Source organism: Callithrix jacchus, chromosome 1, assembly GCF_049354715.1.
Source record: "Callithrix jacchus isolate 240 chromosome 1, calJac240_pri, whole genome shotgun sequence".
Taxonomy (NCBI): domain Eukaryota; kingdom Metazoa; phylum Chordata; class Mammalia; order Primates; family Cebidae; genus Callithrix; species Callithrix jacchus.
In genome coordinates, this window is record NC_133502.1 from 130,705,608 (window position 1) to 130,732,292 (window position 26,685).

General features: G+C 37.0%; 1 protein-coding gene across 50 annotated transcripts in view; it reads right to left on the minus strand.

Moving 5' to 3' along the window:
- Positions 1-26,685, minus strand: part of ELAVL2 (ELAV like RNA binding protein 2) — a 158,188-nt gene that overhangs the window by 53,401 nt on the left and 78,102 nt on the right. For 16 of the 50 annotated variants that reach the window (XM_078349832.1, XM_078349768.1, XM_054256777.2 and 13 more), the window contains 2 exons: positions 19,851-19,941; positions 16,836-17,079 (listed from right to left, as the gene is read on the minus strand). In XM_078349832.1, coding sequence (XP_078205958.1) covers positions 16,836-17,079; positions 19,851-19,922 — 316 coding nt within the window. In that variant the 5' untranslated portion in view covers positions 19,923-19,941. Of the gene's footprint in view, positions 1-16,835; positions 17,080-19,825; positions 19,942-26,685 lie in introns of all 50 variants that reach the window. The other 34 variants (XM_054256827.2, XM_054256824.2, XM_054256822.2 and 31 more) reach the window with 4 other exon arrangements.

The following is a 26,685-nucleotide window of genomic DNA, read 5'->3' on the forward strand; positions in this document are numbered from 1 at the left end:
AGAGCTTCCTACAATGTAGAATGACACACAAAATGTCAGGGATTCAATTACAAGTACACTACTCAAAGAAATGAATGTTTCACTAAATAAGTGGTTTTTCAACTCATTCCAATATTCAATAGCCTTTGCTGTCAAGAGTTTTCCTATTTTGTTGCTGACAACTTCTTCTTTGCTTTTATAATGGAATAAGGAACCAAATAGTTACATATTATAAAAATAATCTCCTTTATTTGGGGAACTTGAAATATGTATGCTGCCATATCACTAACTTGCCCCTGTACTGAAACAGAATATAAGCTATTAAGTACTTATTCTAGTTATCCTAACTGATAACATTATTCAGGTATTCTACTTAGATTACTAAACTTATTTTTCTCAAGCAAGAGTATTTTTTAGCAAGAAAACATATATATACTGAAATGGATTTTAACACAAAAGCCTACTACACTATTTTGGGGTTCTTTATCCTTCTTGCTCTCCCCAAATAATTAAATCTAATACTTATACTAAAGGAATTAGAACTTTCTTAATAGCATTATTCCCTACAAAGCTAATTTGTTCTTCATTTGCATTCTCTGTCACCTTCATCTATGATTTACAGAAAGTGACACAAAAAAATTCTTAAAAAAAGGCTGAACACAGTGGCTTCCAAAGAGCAGCACTTGGAGAGTCTGAGGCTAGAGGATCACTTAAGCTCAGGAGTTCAAGACCAGCCTAGGCAACAATAGGGAGAATCTGTATAAAAATTATCTGGGCATAATGACACATGTCTGCAGTCCCAGCTACTCTAGAGCTCGGGCCGTTGAGGCTGTAATGAGCGGTGATCACGCCACCACACTACAGCCTGGGCAGTGACAGAGCAAGACTCTGTCTCATGAAGCAAAACAAAATACAAATCAAATAAGCAAGAGCTATGGTAGATTTTTACAATCCCCAAAGACGTATGTTTTCTGAATATAGAATCTATAGCCAAATTAAGATGTTATGCAAAGATTTTCTGTGTCATCCTCTATAACCTGGTAGTATCTTGGCCAGGTCATTCCCCGGCCCTACTCATCACCATGTTTTCACTTAAGGCTACTGGAACAGATATCCTAGTCAAATCCTTCAGGTGTACCAAATATCTTAATAGGTTGTAAGGAAGAACACAAAACTCACTGGAATCTTTTTTGAACAGTTACACTTATGATTCTGCATCAATGATTTACTTGCTGAAAAAAAACACACTGTATATAAAGATAAAACTGGACCTGAATCTCTTCAAGGAGAACCAAAGACTGTCCAAAAACCTACTGATGGCATATACTACATATCCCATGGGACACAGAAATTTAATGCCTGTAAGCATACATACATCCCTATGTGGCTGGACACCGAAAGGGTTAACTGAAGGGTTTTAAATAAATGACCACTAAATAAGCAGAGGAGATAAATGTAGGTCATTCACAGGCAAATCTGTTTTTCCATAAGATATATGGCTCTCCTCAGCTGGTAAAAAGCAATGGGAGTTGCCAAACATTACTGACTTCTGAAGATTAAAAGCTAGAGATGAAACATCCAAAAAGACCTGCTGTGTGATCACAGAGAATGCTATTGCTGGTAGTCACTCTGTCACTCTTCAGGTTCTTCTTGCTCACACTCAAGGAGCTAAGTAGTGCCCAAAAAAACATAATCAAAAGCGGGAGGAAGTCATAAGAGGTTACTTAGGAGGGGGTATCAGCATCTTCACTGCACCTACTATTTTGCATAATTAAATTCAAACTTTGGTTTCCCCTATACTAACAGTATGACACAATTATCAGTAAATTGTTTGAAAGACACTGAAAAGTGACTTTATTTACAAAATACACATACATACACACCTCTCAAAACAGACAAACTCCTTTACCAACAGCTATGGCCAGTTCATAACAGGGGCTTCCAAAGAATTACAAAAGTTACTCTCTTATGGGTCAAATCGAGACCAATAAAAAATAGGCTTACTTTTCAGTTGAGAAACTCTGATAGAAAAAAAACATGGATTACATAAAAATTGTTTCAATGGTATTCTAGCCTGCATACTGACTCTAGCTAACTGGCAAAATGAAGCACACTGGAAGAGGCACAGAGGGTTTTCAGAATGACTAACTGCTTGGAACCAGACTCCAAGGACTTTAGTAGGAAGTAAAACTACCCCCACCCTCAGAACAGAGAGGCGAGTCATCATCACCATCTTCTCCTTCCACACTTCCTTAAGAGCCTAGGTCCTGGGAGAAAATGCCTAACTGACTTTACTTGGGTTCCTTACTGGCTGCCTGCCAATAGGAAGGCAGGAAGAGAAAGGACCCACCCCACTGGCTTCTGGAATTAGCTTTTTCCCATCAGCAATATATTAGGAAAGATAATTCCCCAATATGCAAAGATCCTAATGAAATAAAAGACTTGAGACAAGGTTGTCTTGGATCCATGAACATCCTTAGAGATCTTACCATGCAAACTGAAAAGAAAAAATGCCTCTCTCATTTCTGTTCAAATAAATGACTGCATCAAACATTAACCATCAAATGAAATAATCAACAAATTGTTAGTGGACCAGACCATACTTTTATATCTTAGCTCAATCAAACAAACACCAATTTAAAGCATTCCACCTTCACAGTATGACAATTCCCTCCTTCTCTACCTCCCTTGAACCATGAGATGCATCACAACTTCCACTAGCTGAGTACAACAGTCTCCCACTTATCCTTGGGGGTTACAAGACCTCCAGTGGATAACTGAAATCACAGATGGTACTGAATCCAATATATACACTACTTTCTCTTTTTCTGATTTGTTAATCAAGATGGATTCTAAGTGACTAAAGGACAGGGACCATCTACAGCCATGAATAATGTGGACAAAGGTATGATTCACATCCTGGACAAGAAGGTACAAAATTTCATCACAATACTCTGAATACGAACTCAAAACTTATGAACTATTTATTTCTGGGATTTTCCATTTAATATTTTCATATCATGGTTGACCACAAGAACTGCAGAAAGTTGAACTGTAGATAATGGCAGGACTACTGTATTTCATGACACTGACTTTCTTCAATGGATACTTTCCACTTGAAATCAAGAACCTACCAGTGGCTGACATTCTCCAGCTCACCCAAAAATCTCAAAGACTGCTAAACAGCTCGTTAAGCTTGAGTCATCTTTAGTCAAGACAAGACCTTACAACTCCAGAGGTGGAAGATCTTCCTCATGCCAATCAGAGGCTTTTGCCAACTCCCTACAAATATGAGTGCAAAGTAGGCAGTGGGGAGAAGTATACATAAAGCTTGTATTAAGACTTTAACCATGAAATATTCACCTTTTTCATTATTTTAAACTCTTACAACCCAGGGGAGGCTTTCTGTTAAGCCCCAACACAGGAAATTGCTTTTCAGTTGTCAATAGCCAATGTCTGAAAATAAACCCAGTCACTAAGTATGGAATGATGTACTTGCAGCCAACATGAATTTGGCTGATGCCAACAGAGAAGGCGGGAGGCCAAGATATAAGACCTAAATTTTTTCATTTTTTTGAAGGACTGTTCTACTCAGTAACAGAATCTGAAATAATGTAAAGGCAGAAATAGGCCGCAAACCACCTGCCTTTAGTTTCAACATAACATCAGCATCTGTTTCCCAAGGTTGCTTCAAAAAGATACTTAAGTCTTCTGTAAAGACAATAATTGTTCCAGTGGTCTAAAAATAGAAATGGCTCAGCCATGTGGGTTTTTGATTTGGTAGTTGACTATTACATTGAGGGGGGCTTTCTGTGAGGGGTAGGAGAAACGAGTGCTAGGGAAAGGGGAGAAAAAATGGAAGAACTAAAACTACAGAAGAGAATTTCTAACTCTTCGCTCTTTGACTCTGATTGAGGAATGGCCTTTTGCCAAGATTTTTTTCAAGTGCTCAGCAGAAGATGAAGTGAGGTAACTAGAATAAGTCTGGGGATATTGCACATTGTGTCCTGTGTCCTAAGACTTCACACAGATGTTTGTCCCTGGATGCTCAGACTCTTTGGGAGAAGAGGAAGTAGAAAAGCGTTAAGGCAGAGGAGATTTCAGGGAACAAAACTAGTTGGGTTCTTCTTTCTGACCTACTGTACACACACCAATGCCTCTTCCTCCAGGTGACTTTCCTTTAGATGAGAAGTGACAGAGACTGAAGGCAATTTTCAAAAGAATGAAACAAGCCTAAAACCAGACTGAATAACTGCAAAGGGGGTAAGATGAAGTCCTTGCAATTAGTCAGCAATCTGGCAAAATATTGCACAAATTCAGTATTTTAATTGGATGTTTCTTTTATAAGGAATGTGGCAAGAACTAAATTTGAAGACAAGTTATTTATTTCAGGGGGAGGGGTTGGTCCCTAAAGCCATGTGGAGAGGCAGAAAAATAAAATACACATAACAGTCTACAGCCCAAGGGGAAAAAAACTAGTATCTCCTGAGAACAATGACCATAATTTACTTTCAAAATACTTTGGCATATCAAATGTTGTATGATTTCATTTATATGAGGTACCGAGAATAGGCAAATTCATAGAGACACAGAAAGTATAATGGTTACCAAAGGCTGGGAGAAAAGGAGGTGGGTGAGGAGTTATGAATTACTGGTTACAGAGTTTCCATTTGGGATGATGAAAAGGTTCTGGAAATGGATAATGGTGATGGATGTGAATGTGCTTAATCTCACTGAACTGTAAACCTAAAAGGCTTAAATAATAAAGTTTATGTTATACTTTCCCACAATAAAAACATTTCTTTTTTTAAAGTTTGGAATTAATCTGATGACATATGTGCACCAGCCATTTAAGCTTTAATTCTGGGTGGTCATCTAACGTACTATCATTAATGCATAATCCAGGAGTAGTTAACTAGCCTAATACAAGTAATGGCTGAAATTCAAACGACTAGTATAAGCCTACATACTATCCATACCTAAATCAACAACCAATTCTCTGCTGATTCACATTATGAATGTCAAAATAGGTTTTTGTTCTGCAAACCAGTTGTTAAGTATAATGAGTGTTAGAAATGGTGTCTTACTACTGGTAAAATTAAAGAAATTCAAGATATGCAGATAAGCTAAATTCGTTTAGAGACATTACCCACCCTTGTATAAACAGGGCAAAAAAATCGAAGGCGGCATAACCCAAGATGGCTATGTCTTTATGGACACAACACCTAAATATTAAACGGTCCTGGGTTCCAGTTTTTGCTTAAAGTGATCTCTTTTTGCATGATACACAGTGAGGGTGCAGAATGCTACTTTTGGTAAGTTATCAGCCTCCAGTAAACATTTCATGTAGGGTGTATTCCAAGCACTTTAAAGAACAGAGAAGTGGGACTTTGCCAAGCTTTCAGAAAAGGCTTATCCATCACTTTGGTCCTGCTTGCTAGACAGATGTTTCTATGTGTAGTGGGATCTGTCCTGAGACCTGCTTTCATTATAACCTATAAAGCAACTAAGACTCACTCTTCCTCCTTTGGTGCCTACTAACAACTACCCAAAATTAGGTATACACTATACTAAAATAGGTCCATTTAGAATAAATAACAGTCTCAAGGAGTCACTGGTCATGAACACAGTGGCCTCCAAAGGTACTGTCTTAAAAAAGGAAGAGAGAGACTCTTTAAAAGTCCATTGATCAACTATAAAGACCAGGAAAGAATATTAGACATCTTCCTTACTTGATGGCTATGTCCAAATATATTGTTTTCCATTAACCTTTAGAGAACTAAAATCTCAAATAGCATAAGAAACTAACCCCAGAAGATTCCATATTCTACTTTTAAACAGCACATCAGGACTAGCTTTCAATATTCTAGAGCTGGGGATATAATGGAATGTTATCATGCTTTTTTGGAAAGGCTTCCAATTTCCAGCACTTAAAAAATAAATACATTGATATAAAACAGAACAAATTGATATTAACAATTCTGTATTTTAATCCTACTGCAACATGTATAAAAGGGCTTATTCCTGTTTTAAAAAGCTCTACAAATAATAAAGAATAGCAGAGTCTAAAAACAAACTTGTTACAATATTGTGAGATTTTAAGATTTCAGATCCCAAATCATTCTGCTTGAGAAGGTAATATGCTAACTGCACCATATATGGCAAAATCACTTAGCACCATGTTTAAGAAAAGCTAACCTAATACTCAGGTTCACAAAAGATAAAAAGTCACAATTTTAGAGGTACAATTTGGGAAGTCATTTAGGAGAGCCCTTTATTGTCTGCATGAGGAGATGGAGATGTCAATTCATTTGGTACACCATAATCAATCTCTTATTTCTGTTCAAAACGTTTAGATATGATTGATCTCTCATTTCTGTTCAAAATGTTTAAAGTAGAATAAGCGCAAACTACAGTTCATATAAGTGGAATGAAAAAAGCTTCCATGGCCTAGTACCAGGGTTAGGAAGAAGGACTCGTAAGACAGTATCCTTGAAGGTAATTCCTTAAGACTGGATTTAAAGCATCAAAATTCAAGGAAATAAAACTGTTCTCTCAGGCTCCAGTGACCTTGAAAACAGTGCAATGATCCTGATTTACTAATTTACAGGCAGATATGCCTCCCTTAAAGTTTACTTTATAAGGAGGATCTGACTTTCTCAGTATTAAATCCAAAGGTCAAACAGGTTGTAAAGACTCAAGGGCACCACCAGATCTCCACAAGGTAAACAATATTCAAGTCTATCATTTCTCACCAAGAAATGCAAATTTTTGCTGAGCTGGAGGATGGGGGTTGGAGGGTAGTAGATATAGGACTTGTACGCCATACACATTTTCCCTTCAAAATCAAAGCAGTATGTACAAAACAGAGTTCCAACAAAAAGTACAATGATGAGAAAAGAACTCATTAAGAGCTAAAAATAAACTCTAATTCACAATATGCATAAGGATTTAACAAAAAAAGGAAAACAAGATGTAAAATTGCATCTGCTAAGTTAACCATACCCTCATGGAAACTGCCCCCTCCCATACACACAAACTGAAATCAGTAACGTCTGTGATGACTGAATGAAGCAATGCTTTAAATTTTTCAATGAATATTTCAACAGAAAAGAAAACAAAGGTATAGTAATTTTTTTCCTCAGTCTTCTTCTGATCTGCTAACACTGCAAGAATACTAGGTTTCTGAACATCCCAAAATACAGGTCTCTGTATATCTAGACTTGAACATCTTATTTGATAAAATAACATTTAGTATAGTATTTGCATTATATATTATTTACCTTATATTATATAAAGTGATATTCACCTTAAGGAAGATGATGTCAATAAAAGCAAAAATAAGCTACAGTTGGTTTTTATCTAACCAATACTTCACGGCTCAATTTAACAACTTGCTGACCTTTGAAGGCCAGTAATAGCCCATTGGGGAAGATCACTTGAGAGTGCCTTCATATTTTAAGTCAAGCTAATTCATTCTGAATAACATTCACACAATACCACATAGAGCAGTAACTCCACACTCCAGTGCTCTAGTTCATAAAGGCTGGTGTAATATCATTAAGCATCATTCTTGGCTCCCAAGTCCTGCCTCATACTTTCTATTCTTACTTTGTTCCACCCCTGGAAAATCTATTATGTTGGTCAAATCACCTAGAAAGCAAAGGATAGAATATGAGCTTTGCATTCTTTGGACATCATAAGAAACTCTAAGAATTTTAGGACAACAGATCTACTTCAAGATGTTTTTCAAAACATCTTGGTTTAAAACATCTTGGTTTACCTATTAAAAAAAAAGTCTGCAACTGTCATGCAACTCAATGGATATTAACTGGTAAGAAGAGGATAGGAAAGAGACAGTACCCCTGTAGGCTAGGCACTTTATGTAAGAAACTAAAGTTCAGAGTCAAAAAGCACACATAAGGCTGCAACACAAATTAAGTGGCTAGGCTGGAACCAAATAACAATGTTCTAAGCTAAAACTTCTGAGATTAGTATTCATTAGGCCACCTCCCTAACAGGAGAAGGCAACAAGTATTTTGACTCAAACTTCATCCCAAACTAAATAACAACAGTGTACACAGGGGTTTAGTAAATCCTACTACCACTGCATTCAAGTCCATTTCGTAAGACAATAAGAAACTTTATTTATTTATTTTTTTGAGACAGAATCTCGCACTATCACCCAGGCTGGAGTACAGTGGTACGATCTTGGCTCACTGCAACCTCCACCTCCTGTGTTCAAGCCATTCTCTTGACTCGCCCTCTCGAGTAGCTAGGATTACAGGCAACCACCACCATGCCCAGATAATTTTTGTATTTTTAGTAGTGACAGGGTTTCACCATGTTGGCCAGGCTGGTCTCAAACTCCTGCTGTCAGATGATCTACCTACCTTGGCCTCCCAAAGTGCTGGGATTACAGGTGTGAGCCACCACACCCAGCCAAGGAACTCTAATAAACACAGCTTAAATACTTCCCACTTTGCTTTTTCCCCCCTTAAAGGAGGCATAAGGTAAGAAGTGGAAATCTTTGTTCTAATTTAGAACAATACAGAATGATCACTCCTTGATTACCTAACGATGATAATGTCAGATTACTGAGTAGACTCTGAAAAGATGATTTTAACTGAGGATCCTTTACTTCACAATACTTAGAGCAGCCAATGCTACTCTGTGGTTTACAGTCCCTCAAAAAATATTTGATTACATTTACCATCACCAACAAAAGGGGCATCCAAGGGTGTTGAAATATTGACATTCTGCAACTTTAAGGATCCAAAACAAATACCTTACGGACTAAAACATGCTAATTAAGCCACTGTGTAGACCTGACAAATCAAATGACACTCACAAGTAAAATGCCAGAAAAATATCTGTTAAAGTTGACCTTTTTAGCTGGAAAAGCACGCTCTGAGGGTTTCTACAGCTCTCAAGATTCAGTAGCAGCAGTGTACTCAGCTGAAAGTCAATTAACTTAGAACAAGCTTAAAAGAAGTTGGCGAATTCTGAAGCATTGTTTTAGCTTCAACAATCAACTACTCTTTTCAGGAGTATCTGAAAGGAAATGTTCCAATAGGTACAGAATAAAAGTGCTTTTGCTCTATTCTGAATTTAAAGAAAGCAAAAAAAAAAAAAAAAAAAGATGGTGGCTAAAGTTGTATAATAGACAAGGTAATGAAATAGACTAAAAACTGTCAAAAACAGGTTGATTGCGTACTGTATCACAAAAATGGGGGTATAAATCATTTTCATACCAGAGAGGAAACAGAATTTTAACATTCTATAAATTACAAAAAAAAAAGAAGCAACAAGTTCCTATCACAATTTAACTATTTTTTAGCTCCTAATCGAACTATCTCCATTTTAGTTTACTATCTTCTTTCTCATCTACGTTTTCCGTCATCCCTGCGACAAGCACTTATGTTAAGCATGGTTTCTCTTCTATACCACCAATCTCCTGATGTAAAGCAAGCAAAGACTACCCTCCAAAAAAAAGTCTGGAATAGCAAATAGCACACATGCATTCTTATGCTAAATTATAAAGGGGTGAATGTTACAAGAGAATTTCAACTCTGATTTTATTTTCAATGAATATGAATACATTTAGAAAGTTTGTGTTTTCTAGCAAACTGGAAAAGGAACAAAGAGAAAGGTACTGAATACTGACTGTTTCTCATCTACTGGTAAGGCAATATGACTATGCTAGAAGTTCCTCTGATAAGGGCCAGGAAAGCACAAAATTAAAATTCCTAAACCTCATTTACACGATAGGTTCAACTTTATTTTCCCAGTAAACATTCTAAGAAAGCTGTTGGGAAACTGGGTAACTGTCTCCTGGAAGTAGCACATATATTTTTACACTTTATTCTAAGGGAATAATATACTGAATAACAAAATTATCAATATCAGGAAATCAGAGAAACAAATCTGGATGATTAACAAATTAATAGAGAAGACTACTGTTTCATACTTTTCTGTATCCTCACAACAGATGTTTCTTCTTCCTAGCAACTAGCCTTTAAAGGCTTTATTACTACAGGGTATCTAAAGCAGCAGCTCTTTGATTTATGAAAAGCTGTTTACTGGGAATTAACTTACGAATGATGAAGAGGTCCAGATTTGCCACCCCAAAAGATTCCACTTTGGCATTAAGTTTTTTTTTTTTTTTTAAATAGAGTGTCACTCTGTGGCACAGGCTGGAGTGTGGTGGCATGATATTGGCTCACTGCTATGCCTCTGAGGTTCAAACGATTCTCCCACCACAGCCTCCTGAGTAGCTGGGATTATAGGCACCTGCCATCACACCTGGCTAATTTTTGTATTTTTAGTAGAGACAGGGTTTCACTATGTTGGCCAGCCTGGTCTTGAACTCCTGACCTCAGGTTATCTGCCCACCTCGGCCTCCAAACTTGCTGGAATTACAGATGTGAGCCACCGTGCCTGACCGACATTAAGTATTATTTTAAGCTAAGGCAAATGAGAATCAGATGCAAGAGCTGTCTGCCCTCCCCTTTTCTCCATAAAAGCAGAGTATGAATTTCCAATGGGAACGTGTCCCTCCATCTTGTACTAGTTCAGAGAAGAGTGACTCATTACTTCAGACATTTGACACCAGACTGTTTATGCATACAGGTCTGCATAAACAAACCCTGCTAAAATTTCCCTTATCTGTCTTATTTCCTCTACAGATTTTCTAAACACTTCCCCATGATTTGCTATCCCACAAAGCCCAAACTTTTCCCTTGTTAAAATGGTATATAAGTCCTCAACTCTGACCACTTCTTTGAATTTTCTAACACTTTTCTGTCAACTCTCAAACACATAAAATGCTAACAAAAATTGTGTGCCATTTCTCCAGTTAATTTGCAAGTCTCCAGGTACTAAACAAGAGGAAAGAGGTTGTTTTTCCAAACAATGGTAAAGAACTGTATTGTATTTGATTTCTTAAAATGTTACAAATTTCTAGTTTCATCATCCTGTAATCTTTCATCTGAAGTAATCAAGATGGACACTTAAAATTGTTCTATTTAAATACCGAGGTTCAAGTAAAAAGTGAACCTAGAACAATAAACTATTTCTCCAAAGTTCTATATGAAGCTTCTATAGCAATAACACCAAATTTTTCAAATGACTACATGAGCTTTGGCAAAGAAACAAGATATAATAAAAAAATAATTAAAGATACATTAATGAAGATGCAAATAAAGTTTCTCCATTACCTTTTACCCATGAGAGATGTTCCAAAAACAGTGGTTCCACAAACTTGATACAAATTTCATTTTACACAAACTTAGCCACTAAAATCTAAAAATAGATTCAAATGCACTATATTCCACAGTTAAGGTGCTGAGGACCAAAGCATTTACCCCTGTGCAGTCATCTCCCTTCCTACAAACCTAAGAACACGCACAGCCTTTCTGCCATCTTTCTAATTAAACAGCATACAGAATTTGCAAAATGAGGTGTTTATAAGTTACAACCAACTCACACAACCGTCCTGCTGTTTCTAACTACTAGTCTGCAAGAATCAGAATTCCTTATCTCTTGATACTACAGACATTTCATAGACTCACTGTACAACTGTAACTGGCATACAGAATCACATTTTCAAATTAATGCTCATCAAAACAGCTTTTTGTTCACTGTGACTGACTCACAGGAAATAAGCGCTATTAAATTTGAAGGTTCCCATTAGTCTAATAAAATACCATTTACCTGTTTCAATCCTGAGGAGCTAAGATCGTATTCTCTTCTTTTAAAAAGAAGAGAATCCTATGCCATTAAAATTAAAGTTTGAAAACCACAGTATTTTGAGAATCAACAAGGATCAAAACTAGCTTTAAAATTCTGAGCAAGCAGAGACTCAAGATAAACCTAGCTAAGAACACTCATACATTAATAAAATTTTATGATACTAGCCCTAAGGCATGCTGGGGTGTGGGAGGAGCCTTACCATGCAAGGCACTACCTATTCAGAGGTAATCAATACCTCTTCGGGCCCCCTGGAATTTATATTTGGGGGTTTCTGTCTATCCGCCTTTTGTCAAAGCTTCTAGTTAGCAGCTGATGGGGTCAGGAGAGGACCTACATCAAACAACTCAGAGTAAGAGTGAAATACACATTACCTTAGATCTTCCACTAACTACTACTCTAGCCATTCTTTTAGAAGAAAAGAAAATTAACAGTGAAAGAATAATCTACCCTGGAGTTTCAAAAACCTAATTACTTACACACACACACACACACACACACACTTTCAGCAACAGATCAGATCAGTAAAGACACAGCCTCATGATTTAAACTCAGAATCTGTAGTCCTGAACCCTAGGAATTAACTCTGAGACCAATGCTGAGGAGGGGACAGCCCTTTAAACTTTCCAGTGAATTAAGCAGTGCAATAATTAACACTTCTTCCATTACACCCCTAAATCTGGAATTCAGGTAAACCTGGAAATCCCTGGTTCAATGTCCCTGAGAAATGTTCAAGACATGGATAACTCCTGGCTAACTAGTACGTAGGCTAGGAGGTCCCCCCTACAGATCCTGATTTGGCAGGCCTGGACAGGGCCCAGAACCACGCATTTCTGGCACTTAGCACAAGTGATTTCGATGCAGGAATCCTAGTGACCATACTTCAAGAGACGAAGTCTGATTTCCAAAACTTTTTGGACTTCAAAATCACATGGAAAGCTCTGTGACAACAGATTCCAAAACTCCCTTAGGCGAGGACATAGAGCCAAATTTCAGAACCACCAGGCTAGAATATCCAAGTTCACAACAATATAATTATAATGTTTCTAAGAGAAGCATAGATGTTCTTGTTCATTTCATGTATTCTTCAGTTCTTGACTGTCAAATACCTTCCATTTTCCTTCCAGAGAAGACAGACTCACCAGAAGACACCTTTGGATAACTCTGTAAAAATTACACATCTCTCTATAAATTCATCAGTTGGCCCTGTGCTTAATCTTTAAAGAGTGAGGTCTTGCCTCCAACAAGAAAGAGGCAAAGAGGAAACATCCAAGTAAAGAATAAGAAAATCAGAATTCTGGTCCTTACTCTATACCGCTTAACAGCTGTGTGGCCTTGGACTAACTGCATAAACCTGAGCCTTTTATCGCCTGTGATGTTTGGGGGAAACACGGGAAAAGACTGGTTAACGTTACATCTAGGGCTTTTCTGACTGCAGCGCTTTATTATTCCTTGCATTATAAAATCCATTTCACTCATCTAGAAAACAGCATCAGCAGGTGTCAAGGACTCCAAAGTGCATTTAAGAATGCAAAAGGATGGACTAATATCAGCTAAGCTGTACAAGCAGCAGAAGCTTCTCATGATGAATGCCTATAGATAGGAAACAGGCTGAAGCATATAGCTGGGCAGAAGCCCAAAGAGACGGACCTGACAAACAACGTAATAAATAGAACTTAGTCTACAGAGAAGATTATTGTATTTGCTACTGAAGAAATTTCTTAATGTACTTCCCTAATCCTCACTCGATCACAATAGTGACATTAATTTGCTAACACTGACAGTCTAAAAATTATACACTCTCTTCAAGGACTTAAGAGGCACATACTTTCCAAACTAGATATTTTTGTTTCTGAGATATAGTTTCCTAATTTAGCATTAAGTAAGATTTAAGAAAAAGGAAAAGGAGAGATTTCAAATCTTCCTGCAGAGTGACTCCAGAGTTTTCCCGTAACCCAATTAATGCTCATGCTCCTACAAAATCAGAATTCAGAAATCACTCCCAGCTGCTTCCCAGGAGATAGAATAAGCTGGATAATTAGAGAAGGACCAAAGAACTCTGGTCGGTCCCTAAAATGCCTACTGAGAAACTGCACAAGATGGGTAATGCTAAACATCACAGGGCAGGATTCAAAGCTCCACAAATTCTTTCAAATCCTTCCTAGAGATACATTACTCCTACCTCTTAAGAAGTATGCCTACTTTTCTAAGTACAACCACTCAGAACCCAGTTTTAGATACTACCATTTACTAGACTATTTTACTCAATATAAATATTTATTAAGAAACTCAGGAAAAAAAAAAGTACTGAAGCAGTTTATGATTGAAGCTAAATGAGTAAGATCCTTCTAAAAGCCATTTTCACCCATATTATGAATAAGATGTCAGTGGTCCAAATCTAAACAAGATTACCAGAAGCTGAGGTGCCTCATGTTCAGATTTGCTTACTCAACTTTTTAACTTATTATCATATGTTTCTTTAAGGAAACATGCTCTTATGTTATTAATGTGAACATGTTAAATGGGTCTGATAACCAATTAACAAAAAATAATTTCAAAAGCTTTTATAGCTCCATGTTCAGTGTAATCTATTGTCAGGGAGATACACTCACCCTCCCCACCACCTCCAAATAGGTTCTATGATCAAGTAGGTCTGAGGAACTATAAATCAAACAGGTTTTCTTTACTGCTGGATTTTTCATAGCTCTTATTACAGTGATTATTCCTAGTGGATCTTAAATAAAGAAATACAGAGTGCCGCATTCCCTACCCTTGTCTGTCATCACGAAACAAACATTGAAAACATCTATCAACCTTATATACTATTGTGGGAAGGAAAATTAATACACTATGAAAAATGGTATAAAAAGTTCATCAAAAAATTAAAAACAGAACTACCATATGATCCGGCAACTCCACCACCGCATGTTGTTAACCCAAAAGAAATGAAATCAGTGTGTCAGAGAGATATATGCACTCCCATGTTTATTGCAGCAATATTGACAATAGCCAAAATATGTACTCAACTCAATCCAAGTGTCCCTCAATAAATAAAAAGATAAAGAAAATGTTCTATATATACACAATGGAAATCTCCATTATACCCTTCCCCTGGAGCCACTGAAAAGACAATGGGCAGGGGTCACAGGTGAAGGAAATGGACAAGAAATATTTACACAGTTTTTTAAGTATCTAGCCATGTATTAAAGAGTACCCATGTGCTGTGTGTTTATTACCACAGTCTACCAAACTAAAGCTAGAGAGGTAAAGGAGGTAAAGATAACTCAAATTTATCCCATTTTGCCACATAACAGCTCCAGTTAAAGATTTACAAAAGAATAAGATTAATTCAAGACTGATCAGAGGTAAGACATGAGAAACTCTAAGATGCCTCCTGTGGCAAATGCCTAATATGAAAGATGTAAGATTTGTTTAATATTTTCATCATATAAAATAACACATATCAGTTCATAACAAAACATGACTTTCATGCTCTGTTCAAGCATCTTTCTCTTTGGATGGTAAGGGGAGCCACTAAGCAATCAGAAATCGCTTCATTTGTGCCACAACCCTCAAGTCATTTATCATATTTTATCTTTTATATTAAAAAGGTTGCAAAATCCACATTTAAGGGATGTTGTTTTTCTTTTAACCAAAGATAAAATTCAACATTAGGGCAGAGACAAAGAAGAGCCTTTTGTTCTTCACCTTCAACTTATTGAAAACTTTTTATAAATTTCACATATGCTGATCACACACTCATTTTGGAAAAGAAATTGAAAAATATCATCCATTTGATTATCAGTGTTCAGGAACATAAGAACCACCTTCCTGATAATATCACAGTGAACATTTAAGCAACATAATTAAAATATAATGATTATTTGATATGGATCAATAACAATCAGTTTGTACTTAGTTTTTAACTTGATTTCAGTAATTCTCTCTGTGAATCTCAATCTGTAGCTTGAGAAAATATGATTATGAGGCCAAGCCCAGGGGCTGGCTTTAGAACCCATTTGGAGAGCTTGAAGAAAATGCTCCGTAATGATCAACGGAATGGCTCAAATTCTATGTATGAAAAAGTCAAAAGAGACCTTAGAAATGGCCCAGGGTGACCCCCTTTTCTCTGCCTTTTACCTCATTTTGCCAATGGAAACCAGAAGCCTAGAGCTGACTTATCCAAGGTCACATGACTAGGTGTGAGTTCAGACTGCTGGTCTCACTCTTCACACTGCCTTTAAGTACCCTTTACTCATTTCAAATATTACATCTTATATTTTGGGTTATAAGCTTTATAAAGCAATTTGGTATATACCATCAATCAAATTTGACTGACAGGAAAAATCCACGGGGTCTGTCTACCTTCATATATTTTTAGTGTTTGAAAACAACTCTTGTGGGAAGCATTAACTCTTCTATCCCTAGAACATTCTGCTTAAATTAAGTTTTGGTTATTCTAAAAATTTAGTCAAATCTTAAAATATACTACAGAGATTTTCAACTACCTAATATTCAAAATGTACTATAATTAAAGCCTTATCTTTATGATGGGGGGATAATTATACACCATGTCATCCTTTCCTCGTTAAGGAACAGAACGTAAGATCTCATTACACTCAGTATCATATCAGTGAAAATATGTATACACTGACAATGTGAATATTACCATTTATTTCATCATATATAAGCAAAAGGATTATACTAACATAAGGAAAATAGATTTTAAGATTTTTCTACCCTCCCAAACACATACTGTATTCCACTGTTGAAATGCTAACTTAAATACACTCAGAATACTTAAAGATAAAGGTTAACATGACACTTCTTATCCAAGACATACACACTTTTAGAACGTTTTCCAAAGATACTATCCAGATGAGAGTATATTAAAGTCCAGTTAAAATATATACTGCCCCCAAATAGTTTATGCTTTAAAAAGAAAATTTTAAACTAAGTTTTATATTGCTGATGTAATAAAACAGAGAAAAATCTAGATATGTAAAATTGCAGCAGTGAATTATTTACAAGCAGTAATCTTACTACTTTCTCATATCTTGAGACACAGTCCTTTAAATATGAGTCATCTACATAAAACTGCTTACCTGTTATTTTGTCTCTTACAAGCTTACAGGACTCTATCTCACCAATGCTCCCAAAGAGACTTTTTAGTTCCTCCTGCGTCATGTTCTGAGGAAGGTAGTTGACTATTAAGTTGGTCTTGCTGTCCTCTGTGTTCCCAGAGTCAACTGGTGACGAGCAGTTGTTGTTTATAGTGGTTGGACCATTGGCTGTGTTATTGCAAGTTGGCCCATTAGACAGTTGTGTTTCCATGGCAGCAATTACCTGCTAAAAACAGAGAAAATAAGAAATGTCAGATTTCGTATTTCACAACCTATTAGAGACTCCATCCAAGAATTTAAACACTTTTCACTAAACACAAGTCGTTCTGCTGAAATTACAACAATGCTTCAACAAAAGGTGTAACACCTACACTAATTTTTACTTCATATTAAGCTATTCAACTTAAAGGTTACAACTTTATTTTCACATACATATTCCATACATGCACATAAACATAATCTAAATCTTAAACATTTTCTAGAATCAGATTCTGGGTCTATTCACATATCCTTACTCACCTGCAGTGTCCACAGATGAGGAAATTAAGTATCAAAGGGCACAGAATTCAACCCTAACTAAAAATCATACTAGAAAATCAAAGTGCTGAACATGCTATCAAAATGAACCAAAAAATGACATACCTAACTTTGAAGAGATTTTCAGTTAGAGTAAGAGGTTCAGTATTCTAAAACTGAGCCACTAACTTAAAAATGAAAGAGCAAAAGTACTTTTAAAAATATAAATTTGTCAACATGTACTGTTTTGGTTACATATTGAAAATGTTTTGATGGACAATATTGTATCTCTACCATTGGTAAGAAAAAAAATAGATGCTGTGTTTTAGGGAGCGGAAAGGAATTATAAGGTAACTTGGGAATGAAGCTATGAATACTTTGTCTAACTGGTAGAAACTAACAGACTAATAGGACACTCTTGTCAACCTTGGCAGCTAAAAATCACCAACAAGGCAACTGATCTACAGCATCAAAATAAAACCCCCAAACAATTCAATATGGTGTTTTTCCTTGACTCAGCTTTTCAGGAGAAAAAAGAAAACCTATCCAGCCAATGAAAACACCAATGTAAATACATCAACCTCTGCAAACAGACCAGCCCAAGTAATTCTCATTTGAGCACATAAGCCTGTTGAAAATGCAAGTAATAGGGTATCTATAAAATCCAAATACCAGATAAAGAGCAGAATTGAGGGGAAATGGCCTCAAACTCTTCAGGCTACTCTAAAAATCACTGAGTAAGCAGTTTTAAATCTGGTTTCCTAAAAACCAATCCTATGCAAAAGAGTCACAAACCACAGCCCCAGATTTTCCAAAAGCATTTTTCAGTAACTACCTAACTTTGGACAGCCAAGACTGTGGTGGAATCTAAAAATCAAAGCATCACTGAAAGGATTATCCTTCATGTTTCATACAATACATCTCTCACCTCCACAAAGACTACTTCTCAAAACTGACAATTCTGAATTGATGGGATGCTAGTTTTTGGGAAGCTTTAACATAGAAAAGGCAAAGAACTTGAGGCAAAGAAAAAAAGCAAAGTAAAGGGAAAGAGGGTTAAAGGAAAGAGAAAAAACTGTCTTTTAAAAAGCCGTTTTTTGCCTAAGAAAAATGAAAGGCACATTAGCAGATAAACATAAAGGAAGAAATCTCTACTGCCAGGAGATGTTTATAAAAGGCGGCAGTATAGGACAGATTGAGACTGGTCAGACTGGACAAGAATCAGTGCTGTCATGATAAAAAAAACAGGAAGCAAAACCCAGAATAGCTTTTGAAATATCCAACAACCTGCAACCCCTCCGTGACTTCATTTCCTTGCTTGTCAAAGAAGTGGGTATTTATTCTACAAGCTTCAAGCTGTTTCTCTTGGGTAAGTAAGCTACGTTTTCTCAGGGAATACTTAAAGGGATGAAGGAAAATAAACCTTTGGAAATCTATATTTAAAAATCTTAAATAACTCAAGATATGGGTTGTATTATAATTAACAAATCTATTTGAAGTTGAAAAAAGTTTCGGATTTCCTAATAAAACATAACTGTTCTGGTTTGCAGAGTATTAGCTGTGGGTCATTCTTTTCACAGCAAAATTCTTCTGGGGTTAACCCTTGCCCAGTAGTTATGGAAACAACAAGCTACAAGATTAAAGTGGCCAAAGACACTCAAATCGCTATTCAAAAGTTTGGATAGGTGTAGAAACTACGAGAGCCCCAAATGTAAGATTCGGACTAAAGCTCATTGGGATAGCATTTGAAATATAAAGTGTTCGTTGACTGAAATTAGCCAAGATTTAGAAAGGACAACAAACACTCCTCACTTATTTGCACATTTATTTCCATGTTCAGGTGGCAAGAATGAGCTCCTAAGCCAACATTCAAGTGAACAGCTGCAGTAGGCTGTGTGCACTGAAAATTACAGCATCTCTCTGCTATAGGACCATCTGCTCAGAATAAAATGATACTAATGTGCTATATTTTACAAATAATGCATATTCCATTGATAGGCTCAACACAACTGTTCACAGAATGCAAACTCTTTCAACAGTTACTGGGCAAATAATTTTCAGCCAGATTTATAATTTCAACTTTTTTTTTTTGAGCATCGAGAATTGTAAATAACTTCAAAATTTAGTAACCAAAAAAATACATAGTAAACAGAATGTATAGAATTACTGTAACTTAGTATTCAGACCATACCAAAACTTTTTTTGTTTTTTAAAAATCTTGTCACTCTTTTGAGTCTGCACTAAATCCTAATTCAGATTATAAAAAATTACATACAAGAACATGGTTCTGATGCTACACATACCACTGAAGTTAAAATTGCAATGTGCTTTAAGTCCTAATGATGGCCATACCACAATAGATTAAATCTAAGAATACTTAGTATGCCAAATGGAAGATTCAAGTGTTTGGTATGGCCTCAGCACTCCTGCAACATGCTAAAAAAAAAGTAGCCTACAGAATTTAAGAAAAATCCCACAGACCCCGGTCCAAGGCTCTGCTGCCCACGAACCACTTCTAAGCAGAGAAGCCACATCACACAGTCTGACTGCCATGTTAGTTTGGAGTTGCCGTCTGCAATATGGACACAAAAAGTACCGTATGTTAGATGAGCAAGATAATGCAACAAATCAGTTTGTACAAAATTTACAGTGATTGTATTGATATTCCCAGCACGTCCATGCAGTGTGGCTTAATTGAAATTGAGGCAATTCCAATCTAATCTTTCCAAATTCATTTTAACATGTAGTTTTCTCGCACAAATATAAGCATTTTTAATTAAGAGGCTGATTTTAAAACAATATCAACTAGTTATCTTGGCATCTATTCTAAAGAACTAACTTAAACCACACCTCAAAAATTAAAAAAAAAAATAAAGTAAAATGAAGCAAAATACTGCAGGCTGTCTTCTCTCTTAAGGATGTGGGAGAAGGGAGGAAATGTGAATGAAATTTTATAGTGAGAAAAAGTGATCATGCAATTCCTAAGTGATTGCTTTGCATAAAAGCACTCTTTCCCAAAATATCAAAAGGACATTAAGAGAAGCTATATTTGCCCACACTGTTACATTATACTACAAATGATCCTTAATCCTGGGACTTAAAATTAAAAGTGAATAGAAACCCTGTGAGGTTCTTCTGCCACTAGAGTCAAACCAGTTTCTAACAGTTTCACTGAGAATTGTTCACATATACTAAGAGGCAGTAAACCAGCATCCTTCAATTGAAATAATTGGACCGATAAATAAGATTGCATGGAGTAAAGCTTGCATAGGATGTCAGCTTTGTCCCTGAATGAAATCAAGTGAACATTTTTAAATATGTAAATTGTAAACCCAGCACGATTTAAAATTAGTGCTGCTATGAGGCTTCCAATATAGTTAATGGGCCATTTACCACTTACTGCAACTTGCCCGACTACCAAACAGAGCCATGATATTGGCACAAAAGCGCAAGTTTACTTTTTTGCCATATGTACAGATGCTTCAAACGGTCAACGTAATAATCAGAAAACTTAGCTTCTAAAAATGGACAGCGAATTAACAGAAGAGGTCCGAAAATGCCTTTTACTTATTTAAAATTATAAAAATTTTATCCTGAGAAACAATCCTGGCTGTAAGTGATTTACTCTTGATACTAGCAATGCTGCCAGTAACAATGGGGTCCACTTTCTGGCATCTACCAAAAAGGGTTAACAAACTTTTTTACAGGATGCCATGAAAATATTTTACTCTTCTTCCCTTCTCCCATTATAACAAGAGAATTCTGTCTGATACTGTGTTCTTTATTTTTCAAAAAAATACTTGTAGTTAAACTGAACTGTGAAAAAATGTTTTACACCCATGAAAGTTTTTTTTATAAGAACCCAACTGCAGTTAAGATTACATGAGTAGGTCCACATCCAGCAGGGTAAACCAGGCACAAATGTATGTCCTGAATACCTTCAGGAGTTCAGTCTAAACATTCCTCACCACATAAAACAGACTATAATTTAACTACCTCAGTCCCTTCTAATTCCATAGGAGGTGGACACTAATGAGCTAATCTATTGACACCCCTCTTTCTGAAAGCCCAAGGGAGGTGAACAATCACTTTATTGCACCAACTAGGTAGGAAGGCTGGGTATGGAAAATGATTCTACTGCACTTTTACATTTCAAGCACCCCAGACAGTCTCTCCGCTTGAGGCAGACACATACCTTTATGGAAGTTATAAATAAGTTGCTCACATGGCCCTTACCTTTATGCTGGCCAACAATTCCGTTACTAAAAATGTAAAGCTACTTCCCCTTCACTTAAGGACAGGCAATTCTGCTCTACTCAATCTACCACAGACAACTGGGCTGTGCACTATTTATAGATTCCATTGGCTCTGAAACTCTTCGGAAAGAAAAAAGGCGATATTCCAGTGAAACAGAGCCATTAATTTTAAGGCTTAAAAAATAATGTTTCAATATATATTCTCCTCTTAATTTAGACATCAATTGTGCCAATTCAGACTGCTTTTCCTCCTATTATCCAAGTAATAATTTATGAAAAGGCACTTTAGCATAGATGAATCTAGAATATTCTGAAGTTTCACTGGGCTCTAAGATAAAATGTTAGTTTGGTGAAAGCACAGGTTTTATTGGGAAATAGAAGATGGTCTCTACTTTTATATACACAGTTACTTCCAAAGAGCCATAAAGACTTTTATAAATGGTCCTCTATGAATTTTAACATCTACAGTATTCACAATAGAGGAATTTAGAAAATAAATGCTTTATTACTCATATCTGCATTTGAGAAGTCAAACTGATCAATAGTTTCCTGGTCACATGAGAAAAGTAGTCTGTATTTTCTAATTTTATAATTAAAAAATTCTGCAAACTAAGGTAATACGCTTCTTCACTATTTTCAAACCTCTTGCACACAGCCACCAACCAGATATCTAATCAAGAGCATCTTAAACAGGTCAAGCTCCGTGGATCACCTAACGTCAGGAGTTCAAGGCCAGCCTGGTCAAAATGGTGAAACCCCACCTCTACTTCAAAATACAAAAAATGATTAACGGGGCGTGGTCTGTAGTCCCAGCTACTCAGGAGGCTGAGGCAGGAGAATGGCTTGAACCAAGGAGGCCGAGGCTGGAGTAAGCTGAGATCAAGCCACTGCACTCCAGTCTGGGTGACAGTGAGAGACTGTCTTAAAAAAAAAAAAAGTCTTAAACATATCCTGAGAATTTTTATTAAGTTCACTTTAGCATAATGTTGCAAGAGGGGGGAAAGGTTCCATAGCCTAGAAACCACCTGATTTGGGGACCAGACTTCCATGGGTTAAAGTCATAGCAAGGCTGCTAAAAGGGCCAGTACAACAACACACAGTAAGGCTTGTCCTGTCTGCTCCAGCCACTCCACTGCCATGGTCACCATCCTGACCTGAGCTCTGATCTTGTAAACCACCAAATTAAAGCCTCCAAAAGATTCCTCTCTCCCTATCCTCATCTACCCTAACACTGTTCCCAGGAAGCTGTTCTAAACCCTCCAAAGCTCCCTATCAAATTAAGTGTAAACTACTAGGTATAAACTGAGATCCTGTACAACTTCTACCAGCCCACTTCTACAATCAACTTAAGATCTGAACTATGCCTTGTCCCTCCAACAATCCAGTACCTTCACTTTTCTAGCTTTGCTTACGTAGTTCCATCTCCCTTATTCAGGGCTCCATCCAAACCCACTCACCTCCATTTCAGGTGTTTGCACAAACTAAGCATTTAAAAATGAAAGGGCAATAACAGTCTCTTAAAAATTGGAGAATGAAAGAGCAAATCCCCTCCCTAAATGTGTGCAAATTTGTTAACTTGTTTTTCTATCCTACCAAGTATTTCAAACCAGAAATAATTATGAAAGCATATTTTAAAGTTTTGGCGCACTCCTTCAGCCACCCTCATCCACTGAAATCTAAATTCCTGTCATACGGTAAAACATAGGAAACCATTTACCTTCATGATCAGTTACGTACTTTTATTTCAGCAATCTATCACACCAACTACAAAACCTTAGAAGACAGGACAAATCCAAGACTCTGGCCAGCAGGGTTATGGATCTAGGGCATGTGGAATTTGGGTCCAACTTCAGTAAAATGGCAAAAGTAAAGGTAAATGTGGGAAAATTAAACAGATCTTGAAGAAGGCATTTAGACACACATCACAATTAAGTCGAGGATCACAAGTGATCTTGATACTAACTGGAAAAGTTCAGGCAAATAGAAATGATACCATCTCTGAAAAGGATCAGGGCTAGTGGCAAAGACAAGCATCTCAGCCTAAAAAGGTCCAGCTTGGATAAAGTGACCTTGGTCTCTACACTTACATGCAGCTAGAAGTAACTTTGAATACCCTGAGTAGCACAGCATAGCAGGACAGAATCAACCTAATGCAAGGCCTTCCCTCTGACTACATCAAACCTCTCCCTAAATGCCAAGTTACACATGAACAGAAGTCATTTGTCTCTAAAGTTTTAGAGCCATACCTACCAAAAAAAGAAAAACAAAGAAGGCAGCACAACCTTTACCAAAAAACATCATCCTTTGGGGAACTTGCAGCAGGGACAAAAGCACTAGAAGTAATTGATGAAATAATATGAGTTTATAGATGACAGCTGGGTAGGCAGCCAATGGGGTCATCTGCCTGAGAGATACCATTCCTACAGCAAATGTATGATCTTTCCCAAATTACTAAGTGGTATTTTCAGGGTATGTTTCTGGCTTCATTTAATTATTAAAGCAAGAGAATAGTCAACCAAGTGCTAAAATCACAAGCTTAACAATGTCAGTTACAGGAACAAGCCATTAGTTTGTTTTCTTTAAATCTCTTTGCTTTGTGGTTCCTAAAATAAAGGTTTGTAGCTTTAAATGTCATAGAATTTCTTCAATCTAAAATCCCTGTCAATTCTCCAGCCCACCCACAAACCATGTTAGCTGTCTCACTATGTCTACTAATTCCTCAAACTCACATTTTTGGCCCTGGGGCTAACAAGGGCCCATAAATTTGCAGAGAAAATGCACTGAACAGCTGCAGCAGTCATAAGGAAAACGTTCTCTGGCAGCAAACACTAACATTTTTCTGTCTCTTAGCCCTTTATGACTTCTACAGACAAAGTACAGAGTCTCCTTCATGCCAGTCTTTCTAAGGTTTTGTAGTTTGAGAGCTGGCAGGTTTAAAAAGCTTTGAGGTTAGAGAGGTAAGATGAGTTTAGGGTCTCAAGGCTTTCTCTTCAGTCTAGGTCCATTACAGGTATCCAGATTGGGCAATGAGAAAGTAAAGATCTGGTGAAAAACATCTGCTTAAGTTTCATGTTTTGTTCATTCATCCATTCAATGAACATCTGCATGCAGTTCCCAGGAACTCAGGACACTCCTGAGGTACAGCAATCAAGATGAATCTTGGAGTGCTGACTTGCTGTGAATGGTGTATGCTGAGCAAGTATGAACATACAGAAGAAAACAGTGCATTAGCAAGAAATAAATGTGCTTTGGAATATATGTAGAGAAGAATAAGGGGGGTTCAGAATGTGGAGATAAAGATGGGTAGTTTCCAGCATTAAACAAGCAGGGCTTATTGAAAAAGTAAGCTTTGAGTCAAAGTTTGAAGGAGGTACAGGCTAGCTGCTGAGACAGGTAGAATAATCCCTTTTCCCTCAATGTCTACATCCTACTCTCAGAAGTGTGACAAGGGGGAATTAAGATTGTAGAACTAAGGCTGCTAATCAGCTCACTTTGGGAAAGGGAGATTATCCTTGGTTACTGAGGTGGGCCTAATGCGATTACAAGGTTCCTTATAAGTGAAAGAGGAAGGTGAGACAGTGTCAGAGTGAAGAAGCATGAGAAGAAATTGAAAGGACATTGCTGGCTTTAAATGGGGCCACCAGCCAAGGAATATAGGCAGCCTCTAGGAGATGCAAGAAGCAAGGAAACAATCTCCCATAAAGAATCTGGAAAGAATGCAGCTCCGCAAACACTTTCATCTTAGCCCACTGAGAGCCATTTTGAACTTCCAATGTTCTTTGGAATTGTAAGGTAATAAATCTGTGTTGTTTCAAGCAAATAAATTTAATTTGTTATAGTTCTAAGAGGAAATAAAGACAGCCCCATGGAGATATCTAGAAGAAAAGATTCTAGGCAGAGACCTCTGCTGTGCAGGAGAATGACAAGGAGCTAACACTAACAGGGAAAGTAGGAGGAGATGAGTCTAAGAGGTAATGAGGCCAGAACACACAGGGCCTTGAAGGCCACCACAACAAAAAAGCAAACCATAGAAAGGTTTTGAGCAAAAGGGTAGCATGTAGCTACTGTGAAAATAAATTTTGTGTGGGTGTGCGGGAAGACTCAGTGAGTTTGGAAACAGATCAGTTATGAAGAAACTGCAGCAATTCAGGTGCAGATGACAGTGACTCCTACCAGGGTGAAGTCGGGGAGAAGTTATCGGATGCTGGATATAACCAGAAGAAAACACATTAAGAATGTGCTACATTTTAATTCTATCAATACACTGTTTAAAAATCTACTGTCAAGAAACTGGTTTAGATTCTAACTGCTCTCATTCCTACAAACCACCACCAAAACAATTACTATGTTCTGGACACTAAGAACACAAAATGAATAATCAAAGATCTTTATCTTTTATGGAGAGTCATGCCTTAAAAGAAAAAAAAATACATACATACATGTATGTATGTATCTCCTTAAGGAAACCCAACAAACAAAAATTTTGAGTTTATAAATATTAAATTGACTTATTCACTTTATGGTTGGATATTCACTATTCACTTTATATTTGCTCCTAAATGAATCCATCACCAGATTCTTAAAAGAACCAACAGATTCATTTATGAGCAAATATAAAGTCAAAAATCAGTAGCTTAAAAGATGCAACTACTGGTTGGGTATGGTGGCTCATGCCTGTAATCCCAGCACTTTGGGAGGCTGAGGCGGGCGAGTGGATCACAAGGTCAGGAGTTTGAGATCAGCCTGGCTAATATTGTAAAACTCTGTCTCTACTAAAAATACAAAAATTAGTCAGGTGTGGTGGCACAAGCCTGTAATCCCAGCTACTCAGGAGGCTGAGGCAGGAGAATGGCTTGAACCCGTGGGGGCAGAGTTTGCAGTGAGCATGGGTCCCTCCACTGCACTCCAGCCTAGGTAACAAAGACTCTGTCTCAAAATTAAAAAAAAAAAAAAAAAAAAAAAAGCAACTGCTAAACACCGTATGTCAGAAAATTGATTCATAATCTATGTGAGCCCCCTTAAAACTTACAGAATTCAAGTAAAACACCTCAAAGCTCCCC